The sequence below is a fragment of the Aotus nancymaae genome, unplaced genomic scaffold (assembly GCF_030222135.1).
Source record: "Aotus nancymaae isolate 86718 unplaced genomic scaffold, 86718_ANA_hifiasm-v0.15.2.pri h1tg000002l, whole genome shotgun sequence".
NCBI classification, from domain to species: domain Eukaryota; kingdom Metazoa; phylum Chordata; class Mammalia; order Primates; family Aotidae; genus Aotus; species Aotus nancymaae.
The window spans coordinates 50335474-50361194 of record NW_026988413.1 but is presented as its reverse complement, the minus strand read 5'-3'; the positions used below and the strand labels follow the sequence as shown (position 1 = coordinate 50361194).

Here is a 25721-nt window from a genome sequence, read left to right as displayed (position 1 = left end):
ACTTAATGTGAGTAGGAAAATAAATGTTAAACTCTAGTAGTAATGGAGATTTCAGCTAATTACTAAAGACATGGAGACTAGGGCTGTTGTTTCAATTTCTGTAGAATTGTGAGATGATGTATGGTCTGGGAACATTACAGCTGTAAACTCTAAATACTCAGTTATTTAGGAGAACAAATACCTGGGCAACTGGTGAGGCTCCACAGCGGATCTCCTTTCAAAGTAGAGTCAATACACATTGACTTTTAAAAGCTAGCCAGAGTACGCAGTTGGGCCCATGACAAAAGAATCAATTTTTCTTTAAAATGATCTTCAAGGATGGGTCTAATTAACTCTGAATAACAATACTGTTATAATGAAGTTAATGGGTCAGTATAGACATAGGCTTAAATTTGTAAATATTTCAAACCTAAGGATCCTTTAATTAGAATGTAATTCTTAGAAAAATAAAGTTTGAGTGAATTTTTTCTGATAAGCTTTCATGAGCAAAGTTAGAGGTTCTGTTTCTTATTGTTACTGACCTAAAACACTTCATGCTTCCCCCTAGGGCCCCTTATAACCAGAACCCCTATATTAACTTGCCTCATCAAGCCACATATTTCACCTTTAATTCAATATTTTCTAATAATTTGCTTTTCAGAACTTTTATTTATTTATTTATTTATTTTTTTAAGAAACAGGGTCTTTCTATATTTACCAGGCTGGAGTGCAGTGCCTGACTGTTGACAAGCATAATCATAGCGCACTATAGTCTCAAACTCCTGGCCTTAAGTGATCCTCACCTCAGCCTCTGCCTCCCAAGTGGCTGGGACTACAGTCACACACCACTGCACCTAGCTTTCAAAATAATAATTTGTACAGTCACTGACATATTCACTAAAATATTAACAGCACACTGAGTAAACAGAAAAACCTAGAGATCAAAACATCAAAATATTTATAGTCTAGTGGGAAAACATAATTTTTCTAAGCTTTAACACATAGCCTAAAGAAACTTACAGATGCTTGAAATTTAAGGAGGAAAATTGGCTGAAAAATTATTGGCCTTCATGTAACTGACATCAATAGAATAGGGAAAGACAGGTTTTTACCAACTAATGGTAAGAAAAGCATGTTGAAAATTCATCTTCCCAGGTTTTAAAGACATGGAGATTAGCCTGAGATGGCTGACAAAAACTCAAATTTGGAAAGAAAAAAACTCTTTGAGAAACTAAAGAATGAAATAAAAGAAGTAATGTAAACGTAATTCTAAGAGATGAGGATTTTTAGAGCAAAGCACTAGATTCCTATGAAAAATTATTTTCTTAATGAGTACTTTTAATATCTGGTAGTTGCAGTAAATTCATCATAAAAAACATTAAGTTTTGCATGCATTCTAAACAGAACAGATTGTTTAGCTATGTGCTGTCTATTAGGTTCCTCTAGAATTGGGTATTGGAGGCAGATTGACTGTTCCCCAGTAGTTTTCAAAACCACCAAAATCTTGAGACTTAACCATGTAGGTTGCTTTAGGGCTGCTTTATAACATCAAGACAATTTTCTAAAACTGGAATTTGAAATTAAGATTATACTTCATACTACTGAACACAGTACATGCTGTTTCCTCAATGAATAGGAATGTTTGTATTTTTTTGAGTCTGTTGCCCAGGCTGGAGTGCAGTGGTATGATCTTAGCTCACTACAACCTCTACCTCCAAACAGTTATCCTGCCTCAGCCTCCCAAGTAGCTGGGACTACAGGCATGCACCACCATGCTCAGCTAATTTTTGTATTTTTAGTAGAGAAGGGGTTTTGCTATGTGGCCAGGTTGGTCTTGAACTACTGACCTCAAATGATCCACCCACCTCAGCTTCCCAAAATGCTGAGATTATAGGTGTGAGCCATTGTGCCTGAGAAAATGAGATGAGATATAATGGCACAATGTCTTCAGAGTCTTTTTATCTCTACTTACTTTTAGCAGCCATGCAAAGGGAGTTTAGATTTACTAAAATTAAAGGAATCCTCTAATGTTGAGTTTAAGAATTTTTGTTCATAGATAACAAATGCACTTTTCTGATAAAAGTGTATATGTAGGTGTTTTCCTGTACGTATGATGATTGTAATATGTTTGTAATGACTGTGTATGCTTACCGAAGTTAGCAGGTTCTGGGTTCCTTGAATGTCTTCATCTGCTTGTTTAATTGCCTTCTCTGCTGCAACCTGGGCCTTTTCTGCTTCTTCCAGAGCTTCCTTTACCATATCTGCAGTGACTTTAACATCCGTTGCACTTTTGCTGAGTAAAATATTGAGATAATATATTGTTGTTAGACATGAAAAAAGTATTCTCAGAAAAGAACACTTTTCTTTAAAGAAGAGCCTTCCTGAAATGACACAGAGACTCACATAGGTCTTCCTTAGAAGTTTCATTGGTTAAATAATTACTTTTTACTCCATGCTAGATATACAAAATAAGCCCCTTAGATGCCATGCCTTTAGATACCTTGCTCTTTTAGCTTCTTCTAACAACATCTCAGCTCTGGCAATGTCAGCAGCACTTTGCTGTAGAATAACCTCTACTTGAGAAAGGCTTTCAACTCGTTCACGTATATCTTCTGTCAAGTTCTGTAACTGCTGTGGGGTGCTAGGCATTTCCATTTTCAGTACTTCATTAGCAACTGCCTCAATGCTGTCCAAATCAGCACTGTCCTCTGTGAAAAGCAAAGATGTCCCCAAAAAGAGGTGAAAAGAATAGATGGTTCATTCATTCATCCAACCATTTAATGGTCATCTACTATGGACTAGCACGGTAGGGTTACACACCAAGGGACACTGACTTCCTGCTTAAGAGTTTATAATCTGTCTTGGGGTTCAGGGAGAGATGAGACCTACACACACGAAAAAGTCACTGCAGATAACTGAGTACTAGAATTGGTTTTAGGCTAGTGAGGGAAAACTTCGTGGAAGATGAGGAGCTGATCAGATTTTAAGGGATAACAGAATATGAAAGAAGAAAGGACAGTTCTGGGTGGGGAGACAGGAAGGGCAGACATGTTACAGGAAAGTCCAGCAGAGTGAATCTGAAGATTGTGGAAAACCACAGAGGGCCAGGGTTTAAAGTTAGGACTTAAAGGCAATGAAATCTTTTAATTGAGGTTGGACTAATAGCTTGGAAACTTGTAAATGCAAATATAGAGATCTGACATTTCTTACAAATTATCTAGATTCAGGAAATTATAGAAAGGGAGAAAATTACAGAAGCAGGAGAACATGATAATGGGTTGTCAATGAAGCTAAAGAGTTCCAATGTAAAATGTAGAAGGTGGTGAAAAAAAAGTTTATCAAGTTAAAATTCAAATATGTCACATCATTTACTTTGAAGCTTTGCTTGTGTATGTTTTAAACTGTTGAACATAAAAATGGACCCCAGAGGATTTATTCAAATAAAATATATATTTGAATGATGGCTTCCATGGAATATTACCTAAGATATCCTTAGCAAACAGTGTTCACTCCTTATTAGCCATGACTTTTTTCTCAATAACAGAATACTGATTTTTTTTTTAGGTACCTGCCTCTTAAGTCAGGTAAAATTACCAACCCAGCATTAAATCTTTATTGGTTTGCCAGTTACTGTAATCACATCTCCATTTTCCAGTGACATTTATGCATTGGCATGTGACTTTTTTCTGGCCAGTGAGATTTGAGGATGACTGCCTAAAGGCTTCTAGGGAAGGAAGACCCTCCTTTTTAAAAAGCTACAAGAATAGGTGGTCTCTTCTTCCATGATTATTATTTGTCTTTATGTGAAGTCTGGAACTTTGGCAGCTACCTTGTAACCATAAGGAGCTAGCCTGAGAATGAAGCTGATACGCCCAAGATGGTACAGTAGAAAGATGAAAGTACGTGGGTTGCAGACCCAAGAAGCTATCCCGCTACTGGATGTCTTAGTACGATGTGAGATAATAAACATCCTTTTTGATTAAATCCATTTCACTAGAGAGTTTTCTGTAATTTCCAGTCAAAACCATCTTTACTGGTAACACTTTAACTTTGACTACCAACACTCTGAACTAACTACAGGTATAATATCCTGTAAATAATAGCATTACAAAGCTTTTGGGGCAATGCCAAAATAACAGACTCCACTTCTTTAAGGTTCTAATGACACTGTATGTAATCTCTAACAAATTCCAAATTCAGTTTTCACTGTAAGTATTTGACTTTTGATTGGCTGAGTATCCCATCAGGTGTGTCTGTATCTGCATAACAGTGGAAAAGGTTATTTGATACACATATGTAAGTTTATGACATCAAAACATTTCTTAATATGTGATTTTTTTTGGTTGTGACTGATTCTCACTCTGTCACCCAGGCTGGAGTGCAGTGCTGCAATCTTGGCTCACTGCAACCTCCTCCTCCCAGGTTCAAGCAATTCTCCTGCCTCAGTCTCCTGAGTAACTGGGATTATAGGCATCTGCCACCACACCCAGCTAAGTTTTGTATTTTTAGTAGAGACGGGGTTTCACCATCTTGACCAGGCTGGTCTTTAACTTCTAACCTTGTGATACACCCGCCTCGGCCTCCCAAAGTGCTGGGATTACGTGCCTGGCCAGATGTTTTTCTTACTTGGAAATGTCACTTACTACTCTGACTGAAACTGATTTTATCTAAAATGTACACAGAGAATCATACAGAAGCAAACGTCTGAAAGTAAAATGAAAAAATTTCTTACGGGTCAAAAAGTTTCTGATTCGCTTGATTAGATTTCTCAGATCCTCATTGCTCTTGTCCATTTTTTCTTTGGTTGCATTTGTCTTCAACAGAATGTCTTCAGCACTCTGCTTTGCCTCATCTGCTCTCAGTTTTGCTTCAGAGACCTGAATATGAAGAATAAATTACCCATGGAAGACTTTCACTCTTTCTAAAGGAGACCAGAATATAGGAAATGGCCCAAAAAACGATGTTGAAAAACTATGTACTTGAAATCATGTGTCTGGGAAATAACTTTCTCCCATTCAATAAAGTATTTTATTCTTACAGACTGAAAGTATTCAGTATAGAGATTCCTGTACAGTATTCTTATGTAAATAGAACTAGCATTACAATGTTTTTAACTCCTGGCCTATCAAATAGTCTGCAGTCTTTTTCTCTGGTGTCCACATAAATACTTAAAAAGTGTGTGTCACTTTAGAAGAATAAATGCTCAGTTGCTTAATACAGAATTTTTGTAGTACAGCTAGATGTATTTATAACCCCGGAGTCAGATAAGTAACATGGTTATTTCATATTATCCTCCAGTGTAAGATTTGAACTTCTTGCTCTAAAGCATGTGTTATTCTCCTCTGGTGAGGAGAAAGCAGATTCTTTATCTGTGAAGAAAATCTCTCCCTATCTTTCTGACCTCACCGAAACATGAACTTTCCTATTTGATTCTGATATGCCCTTTTCCTTTCAGTTAACATTTAGAATTGATTTCTCCCTTTCAGATCCTCACAGTTGAAAGCAAACAGACAAACGTAACACAAACTGAGGCCAGCCACTGAATTACCATCTTGGAGAGCTGTTCCACTTCAGCCAGGGCACTCAAGACATCTTGGTCCAAGTCCATGGCTTTCTGCCAGGCGTTGTGTGCAACAGTGACCAGACCACCACAGCCAGGCCCCCCGCACTTCTTCTCTCCTTCGTCAGTTCTGCAGTTTGGCCCGCCACATTCACTCTCGGAACAGGAGGCCCCTGGGGGTGTTCCACAGGTCTGCAACAAGCCAAGGATCAGGCACAATGATTCAGATAGTGAAATCTGCTGCAGCAAAACAGCTGTGCAGGGCCTGGGTGGCCACAGAGAATGTGTAGGTGGTCCTCAGCAAGGGTGCTTGAAAACAGTGTTTGGGAGACAATGGAGAGAGGAGCGAAAAGTTTAGGAATAAGCTAACCTACTTAGTAGTTTCCAAGGAAACCATGGAAGTTTACAACTCTCATCAGTATCTTCTGCCCAAATGAGTTAAAATACTATATGAGCTCTGCCCAGGATGCAAACATCTGCTCTATCAAGTTGAATTCTGCCAGTGCAAGGGACAAGGAATGCTTTCCTTTTTTTTCCTAATCATTTGGATTTAAAAACAAAAAAAAGCTATTGTGAACCATCTTTGGGGCCAGCATCATGTTAACTCCTTTGGTAAATATGGTGACATAAAAGGCCCATTACCTAGCCTTTTAGTAACCTTTCATCTAGTTAGGACAGGATCACTCCACATACAATAGCCAAGAATAGGTCAGCTGTAGTCACTATGAAAGAAAGTAGACAAAGGAGAGACTGCAGAGAAGTTCTCTAGTTGTAGCTGAAGAAGGATTTGTTGGCTGGTGGGATTCGAACAGGGGAAATGAGAAAACATTCCACGTATTAAAGAAAACAGTACAAACAAAGGAACAAAGATAGATGAAGCTTTTCCAAATTGCCACCCCCCACTGCCATCACACAGGCATAGGGTCCTCCTTTCTTATTTACCAGAACCTCTCAAAGACCACCACTTGGTCATGGCATACAAATGCAGATTGAGACATCATACTACAAGTGTGCTATATGATGGAAAAGGCTGAGCAGGAAGAAAATTGTATTTAGAGCTATTTTGTGGAAAATGTTCATACTGAAAAGAGGCCAAAGATTTAATGCAGTGAAAAGCAGTTAACAGAATATTCCCAAACAAGACAAAGTATTGTTTTAAAGTATAAAAAAGTAGTTTTTAAGTAAATACAATCAACTCTTTAATAATTTTAAGGTAATTATAATACTCTTTCATTTATCTGGCCGACAACCCAAAAAGCTTTAGAAAATAAAGTTTATTCTGCATGCTGTAGAAGAGTATGAGTCTTAAAAACAGACTGACAGCACACGTAGAAGATCTGTTTTGTTTCAACAGACATGGAAAACAAACAGCATGGCTCTAGCTAAATATCCACAAAGATACAGAACTGGAAGTATTTGAAAAACACAAAGGGACAAAAATCTCAAAATGGCAGTAAAGAACTTGAAGAATTCTCATAGGATCAATAACAAAGACAAAAACACGTAAGAGAACTGAAGAAGCTGCTAATCCCTAGGTAGTTTACCGGGTGGAAAAACAAGCACAGGGAAGGGCACACATTTGAAACGCCAGAGGAGCCCGGAACCCCACCACCCGCTCGCACCCCACCACCCCCACTGCCTACAGAGATGCCTGCTGTTCAAGACAACAATCCTTTAGCATGCCTAGCTGCTGCTTGTAGATCACAGAGAACTTGTTTGTGATGACTGATTTATTTTTTTTTTAACTACAATTTGTAAAGAAGGAATCAATACTGAAAGGAAGGATTGAGAGAACTGGCATTTCATGCTTAACAAACTTTGTCTACTATTAGCTGCAATTTACACATGCTCTAAGCTTTCATTTTTCTTTTTTTCTTCATCTTTTTCCTTTTAATAAATGATGACAGGAGATTTTTTACTCCCTATTTCCACTCGATGCTATAAAGTTTCAGAAGATAATGAATATGAAACCAAGCAGGCATCAATAAAATTGGTCACAATAGAATACAGTGTCTATTTCAGAGAAAGTGAAGATGAGGAGGGAGGAACCATCACTAAGACAGGTGTAATGAAGTTTGAACTCTGCTCCTGTGTACCTTCCATCTTTAACTTTCTCTGTGTCTCTAGGCTAAGAGAACAGAAACCTTAGTCTATAAAAAATGCCCTCCAAATTATCTCAGATAGGTATCCTTCCTTGAAAAACAGGAAGGAAGAGGAAGAAATAGGCTCACTTGGACTTTTTTTGGGCCTTCTGCCTGATTTTTGTTAAACTCACAACTCAATTTCATCTTGCTTCAGAGTTACATTTTAAAAGCTTCTGGGAAATGAATCTACTTTCTAGGCTGGTTTCAGGGTTTATCTTCACCAGATAAAGTTAATGGAACAAAGGAACATCATAACTAGTACATGAAAAAATTCTTTTGCTCCCTTTAACTTTTAGTGGAAGCTCCTAGAATGATTCTGAATTCCTACACCAAGATGGGTTTTGTACGTCAAATCAGAACAAACTAAAGTGTCCAAGCTGGGCGTGGTGGCACATGCCTGTCCTCTCAGCTACTCAGGAGGGTAAGGTGGGAGGATCGCTTCAGCCTAGGAGTTTGAGCCCAGCCTGAGCAACATAGCAAGACTCCATCTCTTTAAAAAAGTGTGTGTGTGTGGTGGTGGCGGGGGGGCAGGGGTGGTAGCCTGTAATCCCAGCACTTTGGGAGGCTGATGTGGGAGGACTGCTGGAGACCAGGAGTTTAAGACTAGCCTAAACAATGTGATGAGACCCTGTCCCTACTTAGGAAAAAAAATATTCAATGTCCGCAGTGTAAAAAGGATCAAGTTTCAGTGAGATGTCACTGAGTAGATAAAACAGTATGGCAGACAGTCATGATTCATTCTTTAGTTGAAGACCACAGAGAAACAGCTAGAAGAGAGGAAGGCTGGAAACTGATACTGTGCTGTTTTTAATCTGGCTTGGTTACAGATAGATACCCCCTTCCCTGGTCCGGAGACCTCAGCCTAGAAGTTTCACTCCTGCTGATTCATTTGCAAACTATTTGAGAAAGCTTGTTTTTTTCCTCAGCATCAGAGTAGTAAGACCAAACCCCCAAACCTTACCATTTCTGCAGCAGCTGAAAGGTCTAGGCTTTGCAGCTTGCCTGCCAGTTCATCAAGGAGGCGAGCCTGCTCCTCTTGTTTTTCCTTGAACTGGGACTCTCTCTCCATCATCACGTCTTCTACTCTGTCTCTCATGAGGGCTGACTGCTCCACAGTGCTGTTGGGTTCTATGGTGGAGGCATTCACCCTCTCCTCTGCCTCAAGAGACATCTGGAAATACTTGGTAATGCTATCCAAGGCACCTAGGGCAGGAGAAGAAATCGCCCACAGTTAACCTCATTGTATTAGGCTTCCTCCCCAAGCAGTGTCTATATTTGATGTCTTCAGGTCCTAAATTTACTATAAAATTCAAGAAAAAACGTGAATTACAGTTTTTTTTTCATGAGCACTGAATATGTTTTGTCCCATTAGCACCTACTCCAGGCTCTGGAGTATGCAAACATCTGGGTGAAAAATGAAAAATTAAGAAAATCATGCAATCTTATCTCTATACACAAGCAAACATCCAGTTGTTTACGAATAATTGGTGTCAGGCAGCCTGAAGATTATATGACCAGATGACTTTTCTCAATCCTTTATTCAGGTCCACTCAAATGACTAATATAGTAGCCCTCCATATTTGTAGATTCCACATATATGTATTCAACCAACTGTGAATGGAAAGCATTTGGAAAACGGATGGTTGTGTCTGTACTGAATGGGTACAGACTTTTTTTTTGTCATTTCCTAAACAAAGTATAACAACTATTTGCATAACATTTACATTATATTAGATATTTTAAGTAATCTAGAGATTTTAAAGTATACTGGAGGAAAAAAAAATAGCAAAGCTGGGTGTGATGGTTCAGTTCTATAATCTCAGCTGTTCAGGAGGCTAAGACAGGAGGATCACTTGAGACCAGAAGTTCAAGACCAGCCTGAGCAACGTAGCAAGAGCCCGTCTCTTTAAAAAGCAAAGAAAGAAAAGCATACAGGAGCGTGTGCATAGTTTATATGCAAATACTATGCCATTTTATATAACAGACTTGAGTATCTGTGGGTTTTGGTTTCTGCAGTGGGTCCTGGAACCAATCCCCATGGATACCCAGGGATGACTATTATTTATAACAGCATGACATGTTTTACCTTTAGGAATCTAGTCCAAAAGCAGTCATGCATGAAACAGTATGGATAGTAGGACAGAATGATGTAACATATTTCCACATTCTTTCACTTTTTGCTGAGGATCCTGTAAGGTGTATGATATCAATAGTGATTTGCAAAAATGTTTTTTCTGACTAAGCAGCATTCTTGAATGTGAAAGGATTTGCAGAAGTATTAACGCCTTAACTATCCCAAAGAATTCCCTGCCAAGAAGAGGCCAGGATTAAACTACTAACTGGAGAAAAAAAAAATCAGGAAGTGGATACCATTTGAATACAACTATTGCCACTCCCTCTGTGGGACCTTTGCTATGTCTCTTAGGTTCTTTGTGCCCAAGTCCCACTCTGGAAAATGGGGACTTTGATCCAGAAACTGGATGAGCAAAAGTTTTAAAATTTATTAGAAAATTTTTGCAAAAGTGTTACATTAAAAGGTTAGACAGAATGTTAAATCCATTGTCTGGGACTGAGTGTTTGCACCAAAAAATGCTCACCCCGAATATCTGAGTTTTTGATAAATTCCAGTTGTTCAGCAAGTTCTTTCACAGTGTTTTCTAGGCTTTCAGCTTCTGTCTGTAGAGAATCCAGTTCTTTGGTCGTGCTGTTGCTCTGGGAGGTTGTGTCAGATAATTTCACTTCTACTTGAGCCATCATTTCTGTAACATCTTTAGTCAGTTTCCTGTAAAGATAAAGTTATGCTTACCTACACAGAATAAACCCAAGGGAGAACTCTTACATTTCATATTTTCTACCAGTACTGTATCCATTACAAATTTCAAACCAATTCAGTAATTTGTAACATTTCATCTCTAAGTGCTGGTTTTATTTTCCTTATCATAACAGATTGCATTAAATCTAACAATTTTTCTTTGTTCAGAGACTTTGAAGAGAAACACAGAAGTACCACTCAGCTGAGTTGTGACAGACAAGCCATTTGAGGAATTCCAAATTTCTGCTGTAACATGAGCACAGGTCAGTGTGTGGAGGTCCAGCTCCATTCACAAGCAGCTTTGAGCCCTTACAATTGTGAAAACTCAAGACATAAATGACTCCAGTGTACAATTAGGCCTCCCAGCCACCAACCCAAAACATTCTTCCCTAAGCCTCGGGAATCTCCTTCAAGATGGAACACATAGAGAGGAAGCCCTATAGCCTGCCACAAAGACAACAGCCACCAATATCAGCTTTCATACACCTCTCTTCCACCAGAGGAGCCTCCTTCATCTGTTAACAGCCTTTTTTATTTTTTATAAGGAAGTAGCATCTACCGAGAATGAAATAATGACATTTAGTTTTCACAGTATTTCTTTTGGAATCTAAACTGCATTTTGTTTTGTATCTTCCAATCTACCAAGCTGTACTTTCAACATCTATTTGTATATTATTGTGTACACTGTGTCTGTGTGTGCACGTGTGTGTGCTCCAGGTGGCTGTGGGTGGGGTTGTATGTGTATCATAAACTAGTATTTCAGCAGACTTTACCTCTGGGTATTATTGGTTCACCTAATTGAATATAATTGTCTTCTCAGGGATATACTAGTATAAAAAATCAGAAAAATGTAAAGATGCTGAAAGGTTGGGAGCCATTAGAAAAGTGCTGTGTAAGGCTGAGATAAAACCGTAGCCCAACTCAAACAAAATGTACTTAAAGGGATTGTTTAAAATAGTAGATTAAGTTGTATTTCAGTGCCTTTTTTCCTGAGGATAATATACATAGTTTCTTTTTTCAGTGCTTTGCTTTTATTAATCAGTTGACTCACAGAAAGTTTTAATTTCTTCTCAGGTCTCATAAAATGTTACTTTTTTTTAAAACAAGCAAATCTAACATCATATTTTAAAATAGGGCCACTCTGGTTCCTACAACATGTATCCTTGGATAGTATGTTGAGAAAAAGAGTAATGGACCAGTTTTCTTGTGATTATTATAATCTGTCTAGTTAAAAGAATAGTGAGGGTAGAAACAGAGCTGTTTTGGAAATGTAATCTCTCTTCTGGCAGGCTCTCAAAGGATACCAGATTTTTTTTTTCTCCCAGAGGTGCGTAAGACCCAGGCCAAGAATCATTTCCTAAATGGGCTTGCATTTGGACCATGGCCTACCAAAACTGTGATTTCTGCACATTAGGAGGCTTAGTCTTTTCAGTGAGGTAAAATGCCTCATTAAATGCATTGTCACCCTACAGCAGACATTTCCTAACACTCTGGTCAGCTACATGGTCTTGAGCATAAAACCCGAGGCTTGACATCAAGAGCCAGTTACTTTAAATCTAGGTCTAGGAAGGACCTCCTTCAAGTCACCTGAGCTAATGTCTGCTGTTCTCTGCTACTCATGCATGGTATGAGATGAAAAATCCCTCAGGCTTCTTAAAGTCTCATTGAGTAAGGTGTTCTCTTTCTGGGTCCACAAGGGGGCGTAGCTTTAAGGGCAAGAACTTCCTAGCACCATGCCCCCCTCCCATCTCTCTCCATCTGGGAGACTTAATGGTTTATGTTTAAATTTCGGGGGCGCAGAAAGAAACTAAGAGTCAGTCACTCCAGCAGAAGTTCTAAGGAACTCCTTTCATTGGCCTGGGGTCTTGGAGAAGGTGGGGGTTCCTCCCAGGTTTAAAAGTCCCCTGCTTTCACACACCATTCGCACTCCATGTCTGGATCCCCTTCCACGAACACTCTTGTGGAAGCTTTTTCTCTCTTCTAGATTTTCCCTCTGGAGTCCCCTTCCACACTCTCTCGTGGAAGCCTGTCCTCCCCTCCTAAACTCTCTCTCTCTCTATTCCCTTCCACTCAGTGTGGACGCTGCTTTCCTCTCCTGGATTCCATCTTTCTGGATTCTCTCACTCTGTGAGAGTTAGCTGTTTCTCTCTCCTCCTCTCTCTCTAAATAAATCACTTTCTACAAACACTTTTGAGTCTGGCACTTACTGTGCACTACACTGTGGTCCCCTCTCTCATTCTTAAGAGGGCAAGAACCTGAAGAAACGTCCTCTCAGGGGAGCTCAGGGCACCCTGAACCCCTAAACCCCAATATTATATCATCACACACAAAAAACTGTTACTGACATTTTATAATATAAACACCTCAGTGTACAGGATTTAACTGTGGAGCGGTCCCCTCAGGCCTAGTTGTGAAACTGCAGTGAAAAAACCATAGCATCTAGGGAAGCACAGATGCTTCACAGCCTTTCCTGTTTCTGTCCTTTAGCACTTAGGTCTTATTGTGCTGTTTTGGGGGAGTCCTTTTTGACTAAAGGAGTTTAGGGGCAAGAGAGGGGAGGCTAGGAGAAAGGGTAGAAAAATGATCCTTGAAAGTTCAGCATCACTCAGCTCCATTCTCTAGGCTTCCTCTAACAAAATAAACACTCTCCAAACAGAGGGATGATTACTCAGAGCGGGTGGGATGAGGACTTTCAGTGTAGAGGCATTGTTGTAACTAGATAAATGAAGCACTGGTCTGGTGGACTAATGGCAGAGAAGCAGAAAAAACTTGAAGTAAGGAGTCTTATTTGAGGTGATGGAATTTCCCCCATGGTAGCAACACTTAACAATTGATAATTTTTTGGCAATCCTGTTGTCATTTTATATATCAATCCTTTCCTTTCATTATTCCGTAAGGTAATGACATGTATTATCCTACCCCTTCTCCACAGGAGAGAAAATACAGGCTCAGGAATTGAGTCACCCAAGTTCACAAGCCTGGCATCAGAGCCAACACTCAATTATGGATCTTTGTCTTCTAAATCCAGCATTCCTTCCATTTTACTGACTTAGAACATGATTTGCAAGGAGGAGCACTGAATATAATGCTTGCATGTTCTGCACTGCAGCCTCCAGAAGGCTGGTCCCCACGGATGTGACAGCATTCACTCACCCAAATGCCCAGTCAAGACTGCTGGAAAATAAATGACCCAGAATCTGTTTTCACCCACAGGACTAACCAAACCTTCTGATGGAAGCACCATGCCAGGAAATCTTTGCTGTTTATTCAAAAAGCTGAAAAATGCTGTGTGTTGTTACTCCGGCTCATTAACTACTTACTCTGCTTCCTCAAAGAGATTCCCAATGTTCTTCAGCGGCTCTGCTGCCGGGCTCTGCGCCAGGATGTCTTTTATCTCGCTGACTTTCTTCTCCACCGAGTCCACAGTCTCCCGGTAAGGCCCGATCACACCACTGATCTTCAGGGCCTTGGCTTTCTCCAGGAATCTGTGTGTCCTGTTGGTCAGCTCGGCAATGATCACATCCCAGAGAGCAAAGCACTGGTGGCAGGGTGTGCAGTCAGGGAAGACCCCCGAGTACCCTCGCGTGCACTTGTCACAGCGTGGACCCTCAACACCCTCCACGCAGACACACTGGCCCGTGGACTGGTCACACTGTGGCGTCTCAATGCCTCTGGGGTCACAGTCACAGGCTAGAAGGGAAGGAGCAATGCTAGCTGATCTACTTGATCATGAACCTCAGTGACAAGATGTGGCATTCAGAATCCTCATTTCACTGTGAAGATGGGAAGGTGTCAACCATCAATTTACCACCGGCTCAGGTAGAGACTGTAGCAACTTCCTCTAGCACAGGCGTGGTTTCAGTGGTTGCTAACCCCTTCTTAGCAATAATAATAATCTTTAAAAAATTAACAGCTAACAGAAATGTTTTACACGAATGACTCCATTTAACTCTCACAATAGCCCTATGGGATAGGTGTTATAATAATCACTGTTTCACAGATGTGGGAACTGAGAGATGAGAGAGATTACATAACATGCCCAAAGTCTCACTGCAAGGAAAAGGCCATGCCAGGATTCTGATTCAGCTCTTCGCAACTCCGGAGTCTATACTCTTCACCTCCATCCTACCTGCCTCTCCCTTTTACTAGGATTTCCCCACAGACCATGTCTGTACAGACAGTCCAGGTTATATCCTGGTAACGTGCCATCTGGCATCGGATACATCACAAATGAGCAGCTCCGAACATACCTAACTGTATCTCGCCACAAAACATACTTAATATAATGCAATAAACGTGATCAAAACAAAACCCAGCTGGGCGCAGTGGCTCACGCCTGTAATCCCAGCAGTTTGGGAGGCCGAGGGAGGCGGATTACTAGGTCAGGAGATCAAGACCATCCTGGCTAACACAGTGAAACCCTGTTTCTACTACAAATACAAAAAAAAAAAAAATTAGCTGGGCATGCCTGTAGTCCCAGCTACTCAGGAGGCTGAGGCGGGAGAATCGCTTGAACCTGGAAGGTGGAAGTTGCAGTGAACCGAAATCACGTCAGTGCACTCAGCCTGGGCGACAGAGTGAAACTCTGTCTCAAAAAACAAACAAAAAAACCCCACAGCGTTTTAAAAAATACTTAGTTTTAAACTAAGTATCCAGTTTAAAGGCCTTCATCTAAGTACAATCTAAGTATAATGGGTGTCTGCTATTGTGATGAAGACTGCCAGTACTACAAGCGGGGATCTTAGGAGCCATTCATTCAGTCTCAGTCTCTCACAGGCCCAACAGGGTTGGCACCTTATGGAAAGCCAAGTGGCACAGGGTAAAATCACACGCGGTACAGGACAAAATCTGTTCTTGGCCAGTAGCTGTGGCTGACATTACTTAGCACAATGGCTGCGCCCTTGAACCCTGGCTTAGATTTCCAAGTTTCAGGAGACCAAAACATTTTTATATCAACACCTGGCATTTAAAAGTATTTATGTAGGGTCTGAATAACAAAAGGCCTTATGATAACATCTTATCGCTGGGCTTCCACCCACTCTGGGGAAAGGTAGGAATAAATAAAGTAACATACCATCTTATTTCCCTAACTGCACTGTGGACTCCAAGGGCAGAGGCACATCTTAAACCATTTTTTCTTCTTCAGCGTCGGACACAGCGTTCACTTGCAATCAGAATCCAAACGTCTTTGCCAAATGAAGCCCCAACCTCATTTTAGTCTAGGCATGCAAGGGACACTTATATACCTTTATAAAAGAAAATAATGCCCCTGAAGCACAGTGTCAACTGTGGCAAAGCACAACAGATATGTGCTTTCTCAGATATCTTTATAAAATCTTGAGTCAGTAGCTGTGATTTGCCTTCAAAAAACTTCCTAATGGAACATCTCCCAGAACCAGTTATACCGAGGGCCCCGAGAGCTGCTACACCACCACTAACCTTTCAACCCACATGTGTCTGTGGCCCATTCGTTTGGCCCTCACCACATCCTGCCTTGCATTGCTAGTTTATCTTTTTATTGCCTTTGTTCTCCCACTACATTCCAAGCTCTCCAGCGGCAGGTTTGAGGAGCACAGCATTGTGGTTAAGAGCATGAGCTGGGACTGAGGTTGTTAAGTCCTGCCTTCCACACACCTGTGATGTGACCCTGGATAATTAGGAAACTGAGTCATGTCTTCCATATCTGTAAGAAGAGGTAATGATTATAACTACAGGATTGCTCTCAAGATAAAATAATTACACAGTGCTTAGAAGAGCATCTGTTCTATAGCAAGCATTCAATAAATATTTTATCACTTTTTGTGTCCCTACAAGTACCTGGTAGTCTTCTGCTAAGAGTGATGCTTGATTGTATAAAGGGGAAGAACAGTGGTCCTGGTCATATGTTTATTTTTATGTATTTGCCAATAACATGATTGTTCAAAAATCTGAAGTTTAGAATATTAATTCTTTAGCCTTTAGGATTTTAAAACATATAATTTCCTTATTGCCTGGGGTTTTCAAAACCAAACCTTAGGATTTCAAAAGTAAAACTTGGGTGTGTGTGTGTGTGTGTGTTTCTTTCTTTTTTTTGAGATGGAGTCTTGCTCTGTCGCCCAGGCTGGAGTGCAATGGCATGATCTCAGCTCACTCAATCTCCGCCTCCCGGGTTCAAGCAATTCTCCTGCCTCAGCCTCCTGAGTAGCTGGAATTACAGGGATGTGCCACCATGCCTGGCTAATTTTTTATATTTTTAGTAGAGACAGGGTTTCACCATGTTGGTCAGGCTGGTCTCGAACTCCTGACATTGTGATCCACCCGCCTCGGCCTCCCAAAGTGTTGGGATTACAAGCAGGAGCCACCACGCCCGGCCTGGGTGTGTATTTTTCAAAAAACAGATTATTTCTTTCCAGGCACTTAAGGTATGTTTCATTTTTCTCTTTAGGGGAACATTCTTATAATGAATCAGGAAGCTGCTCAGGCAAATCGTGGATAACTTTAATGGTGATCTGTAGACCATCAGTTCTGTGATGTGTTCCTTGAAAAAAAGTCTCCCATGATGAAAACTTCTATATCCTTTCTTGAAGATTAAAAACAAGTGTCAGCATAATATAGACTCAGAAGAGTTCTGCAGGAAAAACTTTGTTTTACACTGTTTTTATCCAGTTGTAACCAAAGTCATTTGACCATGAGATCTTTTCTTAGTGGAAGTCAATGCCAGTGACACACCTGGGAAATAATGAGAAAGCCTTGGGAAAACCACTACAATAATCGATTTCTGAGATTAGGAAGAATTTAGATAATTTACAAATAACTTAAAGAGCTTAGTACTTAAAAATTTATGTTGTTTAGATTTTAGGAACAGATTTTCATTATCATTTGGTAAAATTTAGTCATCTTCCAGAAAGTTAAAAGTTACCCTAAGTCACCTGGGTCCTCACCTCTTAAACTTGGGTAGGGATCAGAATCACCTGGAAAGTTCATAAAAAACAGATTGCTTTTCCACTCTCCTCCCATTCCCAGATTCTGATTCAGTAGGTCTGGGTGGGGCTCAGGATTATTTTTATTTATAACAAGTTCCCAGGAGATACTGATGTTCAGAGTCATGAGACCCCATTTTGTGGAGCACTGACTGTTACTTTCCCAGTTGTTTCTGCCCACCTTCTGTATGTTAGAGAGAGGAAAAAAAGAGGAGAGCATGTGCGTGCATGTGTATGTATGTGTGTCTGTCTCTGACCCTTCAAAGGGTGGAGCTGGAGCAGAACCATGACTTTGGAAGTTCACCCATGTAGGCTGATGCACAAATCTCAGGACTTATGCAACAGAGGAAGAGTGACACCATTTGTAACAAGACTACCTTGTATGCCCCTACTCCGCAGGGCCCAGCCAGTGGTCAGGGTGGGGCAGCTCTCTGGGGCCTACTCACCCCTGTCTCCTTTAGGCTTGACACAACTGAGGCAGAGCTGCATATGCTTGTAGTTTGCTTAGACAATTACTCCTTTCCCATAGATGATGCAAAGGTACACCTTTGTTCAGTCCTAAATATTAGGTTTTTGCTGCATTCATGCTTGGGGCAAGGGATGCATGCATATGTTGATTTAATTTCCCTGATCATTTTTCATTTATTTCATTGCTAAAGGCATGTCTTGCTCCCATTCTGTCACAGGCATCTGTAAGGGGAAAACAGCCCAACACTGAAAGACTTAAAAGGCAAATAAGGCTTCCCTTTATCTGGCCAAGGGAAATTAGCCTGTGCAAGAGTTCCAAAGAGTCAGCAGAGCTTCAGCTCTCTCCAGAAGGCACAACCGGTTCAGGCAAACTAACATTCCTTTCCCCAACTGAAAAGTAAACCATCAAATCTCACAGATGACTGGATTACGGTCTCATTATTGAAAAGTTGGGCCTAGCTCTCCGGAAGGGCACCAAATAACTAGACCCAAATGCACCAGGGTTTGATTTCAAGCTGAAGTCCCTGGTCATGTGCTTCCTTCCCCGGCTATTGAATTTCCAGAATTGCTTCTCTTGGGGTCACCTGAGAGGCAGGCACCAGAAGGCTCACATTTTACAACCTTGTAAAAAGACACCTCCACTCCAAGGATATTTTCAGTGAAACTCCCATCATGTGGCTGAAGCAGAAAGGTCAGTTTACCTGACAATTTAGTAAAACTTCATGGACACTAATGAAGGAGATTCTCCCAACACCTCACACACCCACCTGGATCTGAAAAACTGTGAACTGACTATTCAGGCTGCAGCTGACGAGGTCCAGCTGGGTTTCTTTCTTACCAGAAAGGAATCAGAATCCAAATGACCTAGATAAAGCAGTTTTGCTTTAAGAAATGGGATTATGAACTCAGGAGGCAGCGGTTACAGTGTGCTGAGACTGTGCCACTGCACTCCAGCCCAGGTGAGAGAGAGAGACCCTGTCTAAAAAAAAGAAAGAAAAGAAAAACATACTGGATATTTGGGGCCTGGCGTGGTGGCTCACACCTGTAATTCCAGCACTTTGGGAGGCCCAGGCAGGCAGATCACCTGAGGTCAGGAGTTCAAGACTAGCCTGACTGACATGGTGAAACCCCATCTCTATTAAAAATACAAAAATTATCAGGGTGTGGTGGCACTTGCCTGTAATCCCAGCTACTTGGGAGGCTGAGGCAGGAGAATTGCTTGAACCCAGGAGGCGGAGGTTGCAGTGAGCTGAGATTGCACCACTGCACTCCAGCATGGGCAACAAGAGCAAAACTCTGTCTTAAAAAAAAAGCAAATGGGGATTACATGGCAGAGAAACAGAAACTTTCTCTTGGAAAGGAGAGCATATATAGCAAAAGTTGTTGCCTAATCTTTAAGATGAACAAATCATGAAGATGAATAACAGTATTTTTTAAATGAGATAGTCATTTTACAAGCCATAATTCTACTTTCACCAATAAGTACATTCTCTGTTCTGTGGCCAGTAGGTTTCCTCTATTTTTACTAAGTTTTCTTATTTAAAACATAATTTTCACAAGATGGGTAAATGAAAGCTATTCTACCGATTTTAAAGATACGAAGGCCCAGAGGAAAACACTAGCACGTCAACGCCAGAATGGGAAATGTACCCACTTATCACATAGACCCAGCCTGCCTGCTTCCGTTACATCCTCCCTCTCCTCCTCTAGACTTCCTGTGCCCACTGAACAAAGTGTACCCTCAGTGGCCTGGCACTGAAGGCTTTCACAATCTGGTAAAACCAGGTATCTCCATGACTCTCCAGCTAAGACTGTTTCCCAAGGGCAGCTTCATGTTATCTTTATTGTCCTTTAGCTAGGATGATAATTTCCTCTCTAAATACCACCTGTCCACAAGGACCCCCAGGCCTGTGAACAGAGCTGGGACACGGGGCCACAAAAGCCTGGCTTCAGATCCCAGTTCTTTCCTCACTCGAGGTATGCCTTTGGGCAAGTCACTTAATCTCTCTGAGTCTGAGGTTCATCAACTGTGAAATGGAGATGATACTTACCCCCATAGGTTTTCTGTTGCAAGGATAAAATTAAGAATATTTGCATACTATGCCTAAAAGTGATCAGCACTCAGCACATTCTGTAGAGGGCCACTAGAGCTAATTGTTTCTGCAAACCCTTCCCTAATGACTCCAGTTCCTACCGATCTTGCCCTCTTCTGACCACTGAAAAGGTTGTACCACTGCTTTCTGCTATTTTGTTACTTCACTGTATGTACCACATGTCCCCAGATAGCCTGCAAGTGGCAGAACAGTATCAGCTGTTCTGCGTCCACTCTCCACTCTGCACCACTGATCCCTCAGTGTTCGGCTGATTATCCTCCTTTCTGTTGAAAACTTAAATTTGCCTTGGAACAGAGAAAGTGCTACACCCTAAGATTCAGGTAATGGGGTTCTCTTCTGCCACGGACCTTGCCTCAAAGCTACATGGGACTCCAGGATCTGCTGCAATGCCAAGAAGGTTACCTACACTTTACCTAGGCATTGCTGTTTACTAAAAGCAAGGGCAATTTAAATAATGTACATCTCTTACATGGGATTTTCTTTTTTTCTGACATTCTCTTCTATCCTTTCCCTTTTTGTGGTCTCAGTAATATAACTTCAGTTTTAGAATGCAAGTTGGGGGATGAATATAATTTCACCTGCGGAAATGAGCTGCCTGTCTAGCACAGGGATCATAAAGTTTTAATGTAAAAGTTGAAATAGTAATCTTTCCAGCTTTCAGGCCATTCTGTCTCTGTCATGATGACTTGTCTCTGGCAGTGCTGCCCAAAAACAGCCATGGAAAATACATAAACAAGTGGGTGGAAAACTTCATTTCCCACTATGGGCAGGGGGCTGGATGTGGACATTTGCTGCGGTCTGCTCAGCTCTGGTCTAGCCTACCACTTCTGAGAACACATTCTGTAATTAGAATTATGTAAGAGAAGACTTCACTATACTGACAACAGTATTTATAGTTCTCTAAGGAATCAAATGAAGTCTGATTTTCTGAGTCACAATGGAAATATTAAGGTGGGTGGTTGTGGAAAAAAAATCCCAACATAAGAAAATACAGGCATTCTAAAGATTAATGTCTGCGCAAACGAACACACTGTGTTTTTCTACTCAAGAAACATGAAATGAGAAAAGCAGCATGATGGGGAAGTGGCCGCTACCCGGATCCTCCCGCCTATGCGCCACATTTCCAGTTCGCCTGGGTTTAGAGACACTGCCCTTTACCAAGAGCCAGTGGCCCCACGTGGAAACCTTACCCTCCCTTTTTGCTATCTATGAATCAACAGAAAGATTCCTCCTGTGACCCTCTGACTCCTGAGGAGGACAATGCAGCGCTCCCGGCTGTTTTCTCCAGCACGTTCATGGTGGGTGGATGAGATTCCCTCTCCAACCCAGCACAGTGGTGGGCTTGTTCAGGCTTGGCACCGTCGGCCAACAGCCCCAACCCGTCTGGACAATAGGAACATTCAACAATCTGTAAGTTGGAGGCTCAACTCATTTGTCTTTTACATAACTACATTCTTTTTTTTCCATAAGGAGAGTACTTAGCTATGACTTAAATCTTTCTATAAGCATATTGTTAGCTAGTTGGCACCAGAAAGTCTAAATTTCTGCCCTCCAACAAACCAATTCAACTGAAAACACATTTGTCAAGTAATTACATAATTGGAGAAAAGAGTTGATGTTCTTTTCACATAGTTCCATCTAATTCTGAATGACACCTTGTCCCTGCTGATCTCCGGGGCCCATCCCTTCAGAAAGCCCCTGTCTTCCTGTTTCCATTCGTGAATGCATTCTAGCACAAACAGAACCCTGAGCCTTGTCTGCCTCTGCATCTTGGCCCCTGCCTTCACAGGCCACACTGGTCCTGCTCCTGGTGCCACCCTGTATACACCAGGCCCCCTAGCTGGCCATGAATCAATCCCCCATTGTCCACTCAAATCAATTCTCACTCTCTCAGGTGCTTTGTAGGCTAGGAGCTTTTTTCAAAGAGTGTCAAAAGCAATGAGGATCCAACACATTCTCTGTTTGAGAGACTGCCTTAAGCACTGTGGGACATTTATTATCCTTGGCTCCTGCATACCAAGTGGCTATAGCGAAGGCCCTATCATGGTGATGACCCAAAATACTCCCCTGCCCCCAAATTTCCAAATGTCTCCACCCCAGCTCAGCCACTGTGGGCACAAAGGAGAGATAGTGTCTACCTTAATACACCAAAGAAAGACGACCCAACATTTTATAACTTTTTGTTTTTTGAGACAGAGTCTTGCTCTGTCACCCAGACTGGAGTGTAGTGGTGTGATCTCAGCTCACTGCAACCTCCACCTCCTGGATTCAAGCGATTCTCATGACTCAGCCTCCCAAGTAGCTGGGATTACAGGTGTCGCCACCTCGTTTGATTAATTTTTGTATTTTTTAGTAGAGACGGAGTTTCACCATTTTGGCCAGACTGGTCTCGAACTTCTGACCTCAAGTGATCCACATACCTTGGCCTCCCCAAGTGCTGGGATTACAGGCGTGAGCCACTATGCCCGGACAACATTTTATAACTCTAAATTGCCAAAGTCTGCAATGAGGCCAGCTGCCTTCACCCCAGATTTTAACACTTTGGGGAAAGGGACTTTCTGGTCTTCCATGAAAAAAAACCCAAAAACTCTAAAGATAAGGCTGGAGAGATGACAATCTAGAGGGAAAATGGAACACCTAGATCTACAACCTGAAAATATCTCAGGGTATTTTCACTTGTGCTCCCATCCTTCGACAAGCTTCTATAATACCTCCAGAGGGCTTGAAACTAACTTTTTCTTGCTGGTGTGAGCTGACTGGGTATCAGTGGGTATTAATATTAGGGTCACGAATATGGATGATGTATACATATAAATGCAGAGAGGATTGGAAAGATTCTATCAAGCTGAGTAAAGAGAGAAGTATAGTGGGTGGGGGAGACGGGCAGGGACTTTGTTTTCTTCGAATACAGAAGTACCAATTACTTGAAGTGAATGCGGGCAGCCTGGCTCCAGGACCTGTGCTCTTTGCTATGGGATCTTGTCCTGTCTGCATCCCTGTTGCCCTTATGCCACTGGGGTTAGCCAGCACAATGGGCAAGCCTTAAAGTCAGGTGATCTTTGTAGTTCCTCCATTAACTAAATTTCTATGATTGTCTTAAAGAAAAAAAGGAAATGCCAAAGGGAGGAGCAAAAAGGAGCAGACATAACCAGTTTCAACACATTCTCCTTATACAAACGAGGTTTCTTTGCAGAACGCTTAGTTTCTGTTTTTTATCGCTTGTTTGCTTTTCCTGATGAAAAGTTTCTTACGTAATGAGCTGACCTTTCTTCTGGATAAAATGAACAAAGAAGTTGGCGAACAATGATGCCATGAATCTGACTCTTTACAAAGTTTCTAAAACAGGATCTAACTTTTGACCCAAACAAGTTGACAAGGTTCCTATAAGCCACAATTTCTCTGGCAGATTTAGAGGCAAAAGTTTAAAGCAAAGATAAAAGGGTAAGGAGTCAAGTTCTAAGGACCACATGAACAATTCTCTGATTGAGTCTGGGTAGCAGGCCTTTCCTGCTAACACAGCTAAGATGGAGCCAAAGGTCAGAAAGCTTTGGCAGAGAAAGCTATTTTGCCAATGACACATGCTGACAGAATCAGGGAATGAGCCACGATAGAGCCTTTATCTGGAAAAAATCAAGCCTTGGGGCATTACAAGTTTGAGGAATTTAACAGAATAGTGATTAGAGCCCTGGAAAAAAACAGATTTTAAGCAGAGATTTACTTTTAAGAGACATCTTGGAGCAACTGGTCCACTGGATTTCAATACCTTATAATGGAAGTGGGGATGTCAGATCTCATTAAGAACCAACATTTGGAGAATGAAGAATGAAAGTATCTGTTTATTGACAGCAAACCTCATCCCCTCGGTGAAACAAACCTTAAGCCAATGTAAGAGGTCCATACACACCCTGCTGGCTAAGCCTCAACTTAAAAAACAAATCATATCTAATTTGTTCTGGTCTTGCCCACTGAGCTTTTTCTGCTGTTAAGGAACAGATGGGTTTACACTCTGAAGGAACACAGTTCCTAGGTTCCTGACCTTCTATAGGAGATACTGAATGAGTTGCTAACTTAAAGATCTGTATTATTTCTTGCTATAGTTTTATCCAAAAAAAGAAAGAAAAGGTCTCTTTAAAATGTAAGACTCCAACACAACCTATAATTTCAGATGTGCAACAAATATACCAAAGAACACATAAGAAACTATAGGAATATGTATCCATAATGATAAATTAAAAACATAGACAATCAAGTGGGAAAGAAAGAATAAAAACAGAGTTGCAGCAACCTATTCAATCTTTTCTATAAATGCATGGACTTTAAAATCTGAAAAATAATTTGCCAGGTGAAGAAAAATTGCAATAGCATAAAAATTAAGCAATCCTTATGAGTCACATAATTTTAACAAGTTTTTGTTCATCAATGTCATTTCCCTCCGTCTTTTTTTAAATCATAAGCCTAGGTGAAAATCTGGGTTTTATTCACATTTAACTGACTTGGAGCCCCTACTACACATACCTTTTGTTGTGCACGAAGGCTCTATGACATTGCCCTCCAGTTTTCACTGTGGGGATGTTATCTTACGCATATATGCCAAGAGCTTAAACTGCCAGCAGAGTCTACTTGATCCACTGAATCCAGTGATCTTACTAGGACAACCATTGACCTCTGCTTGTGCCATTAAGGAAATTGGCTGCAAAATACTGTTCAGAGGGGGTAAAAAGTCACTTTGCCAAACATATGGTTCATATGGTCCCACTTTGGTTAGAAGTATTTTTAAAAGCACCTCTGTGTGTGTGTGTGTGTGTGTGCGCGCGCGCATGCACGCACGCACACCTATGGACATACAAAAACTAACTTCACCCCAGGGTGTGGGGCTGGGAGAGCATGCACATCCACTCTTGACTACAATACTTATGGGCAGGGCTAGATTTGTTAGATTGTTTCTTTAAACAATCAGTGTTAATTTCTTTTGCAACGAAATACAGGTTTTTATAGACACATTAATTTGTACTGTGTTTTATAATTCACAGAAGGCTCCTGCAGAACCCCCATTCCCTCCACTCCGATCAAGTCAACACGAGAATGCCCGCACCTTACCTCGGCACTCCACGTCGGGGTCTCCCCAGAAGAGCTCCTGGCACTCGCTGCAGGTGCGGCCTCCAAACCCAGGCATGCAGTGGCACTGCCCCGTGAACTGCGGCCAGAATACAGACCTTGGTCAAGCGGGCTTCAGGCCAGAAGCCAGTTGTCGTCTTTTTTTTCTAGCTGCCAGTTAGATGTGGGAATGAACTGTTTACCTGAGAAGGTCTCCACTCACTAGGAAAAGGGTCTCCCACTTTGACTGTAGGTGTCGAGAGCCCCATGCCAGCATCTAACTGCTCTTTTGCAACAGGGCTTGGAAAGCTCTGCAGTATGTTGTGATTTATTTACGTATTTCTGCACTTTTATCCTCACAGACCAGCCACAATCCTGGGCTACCTCTGACTCGCCAGCCTTAGGGAGTGTGTCCTCCTTAGCATGTGTCCAGAAACGACAGCACTTTTTACAATGCTGAGTATGGCTAATGGGTTCTTTTCAAGCTGAGAAGCTAAGGAAAAAGTCTGCTTCAGCGGCCAGGTACTGAAGAGAAATAGCACACCCTTGTCCATTCTTATGTGAGTGTGTATCTGCAGCTGGGGCCCTCTA

General features: G+C 41.4%; 1 protein-coding gene and 1 long non-coding RNA gene across 4 annotated transcripts in view; one reads left to right on the top strand and one right to left on the bottom strand.

Annotated features, from left to right (window-relative positions):
- The window catches only part of LAMB1 (laminin subunit beta 1), an 86492-nt gene that overhangs the window by 2849 nt on the left and 57922 nt on the right, over positions 1-25721 (bottom strand). For all 3 annotated transcript variants that reach the window (XM_064374493.1, XM_021673211.2, XM_021673212.2), the window contains exons 24-31: positions 25134-25230; positions 13816-14185; positions 10281-10465; positions 8645-8886; positions 5528-5731; positions 4712-4856; positions 2480-2687; positions 2131-2272 (exon numbers count right to left, since the gene is read on the bottom strand). In XM_064374493.1, the coding sequence (XP_064230563.1) occupies positions 2131-2272; positions 2480-2687; positions 4712-4856; positions 5528-5731; positions 8645-8886; positions 10281-10465; positions 13816-14185; positions 25134-25230 (1593 nt within the window). The remainder of the gene's footprint in view (positions 1-2130; positions 2273-2479; positions 2688-4711; positions 4857-5527; positions 5732-8644; positions 8887-10280; positions 10466-13815; positions 14186-25133; positions 25231-25721) is intronic.
- On the top strand, positions 1701-16195 carry LOC135274182 (uncharacterized). Its single transcript, XR_010341965.1, has 2 exons — positions 1701-10758; positions 13428-16195. It is a non-coding gene; the product is annotated as an uncharacterized LOC135274182 (long non-coding RNA).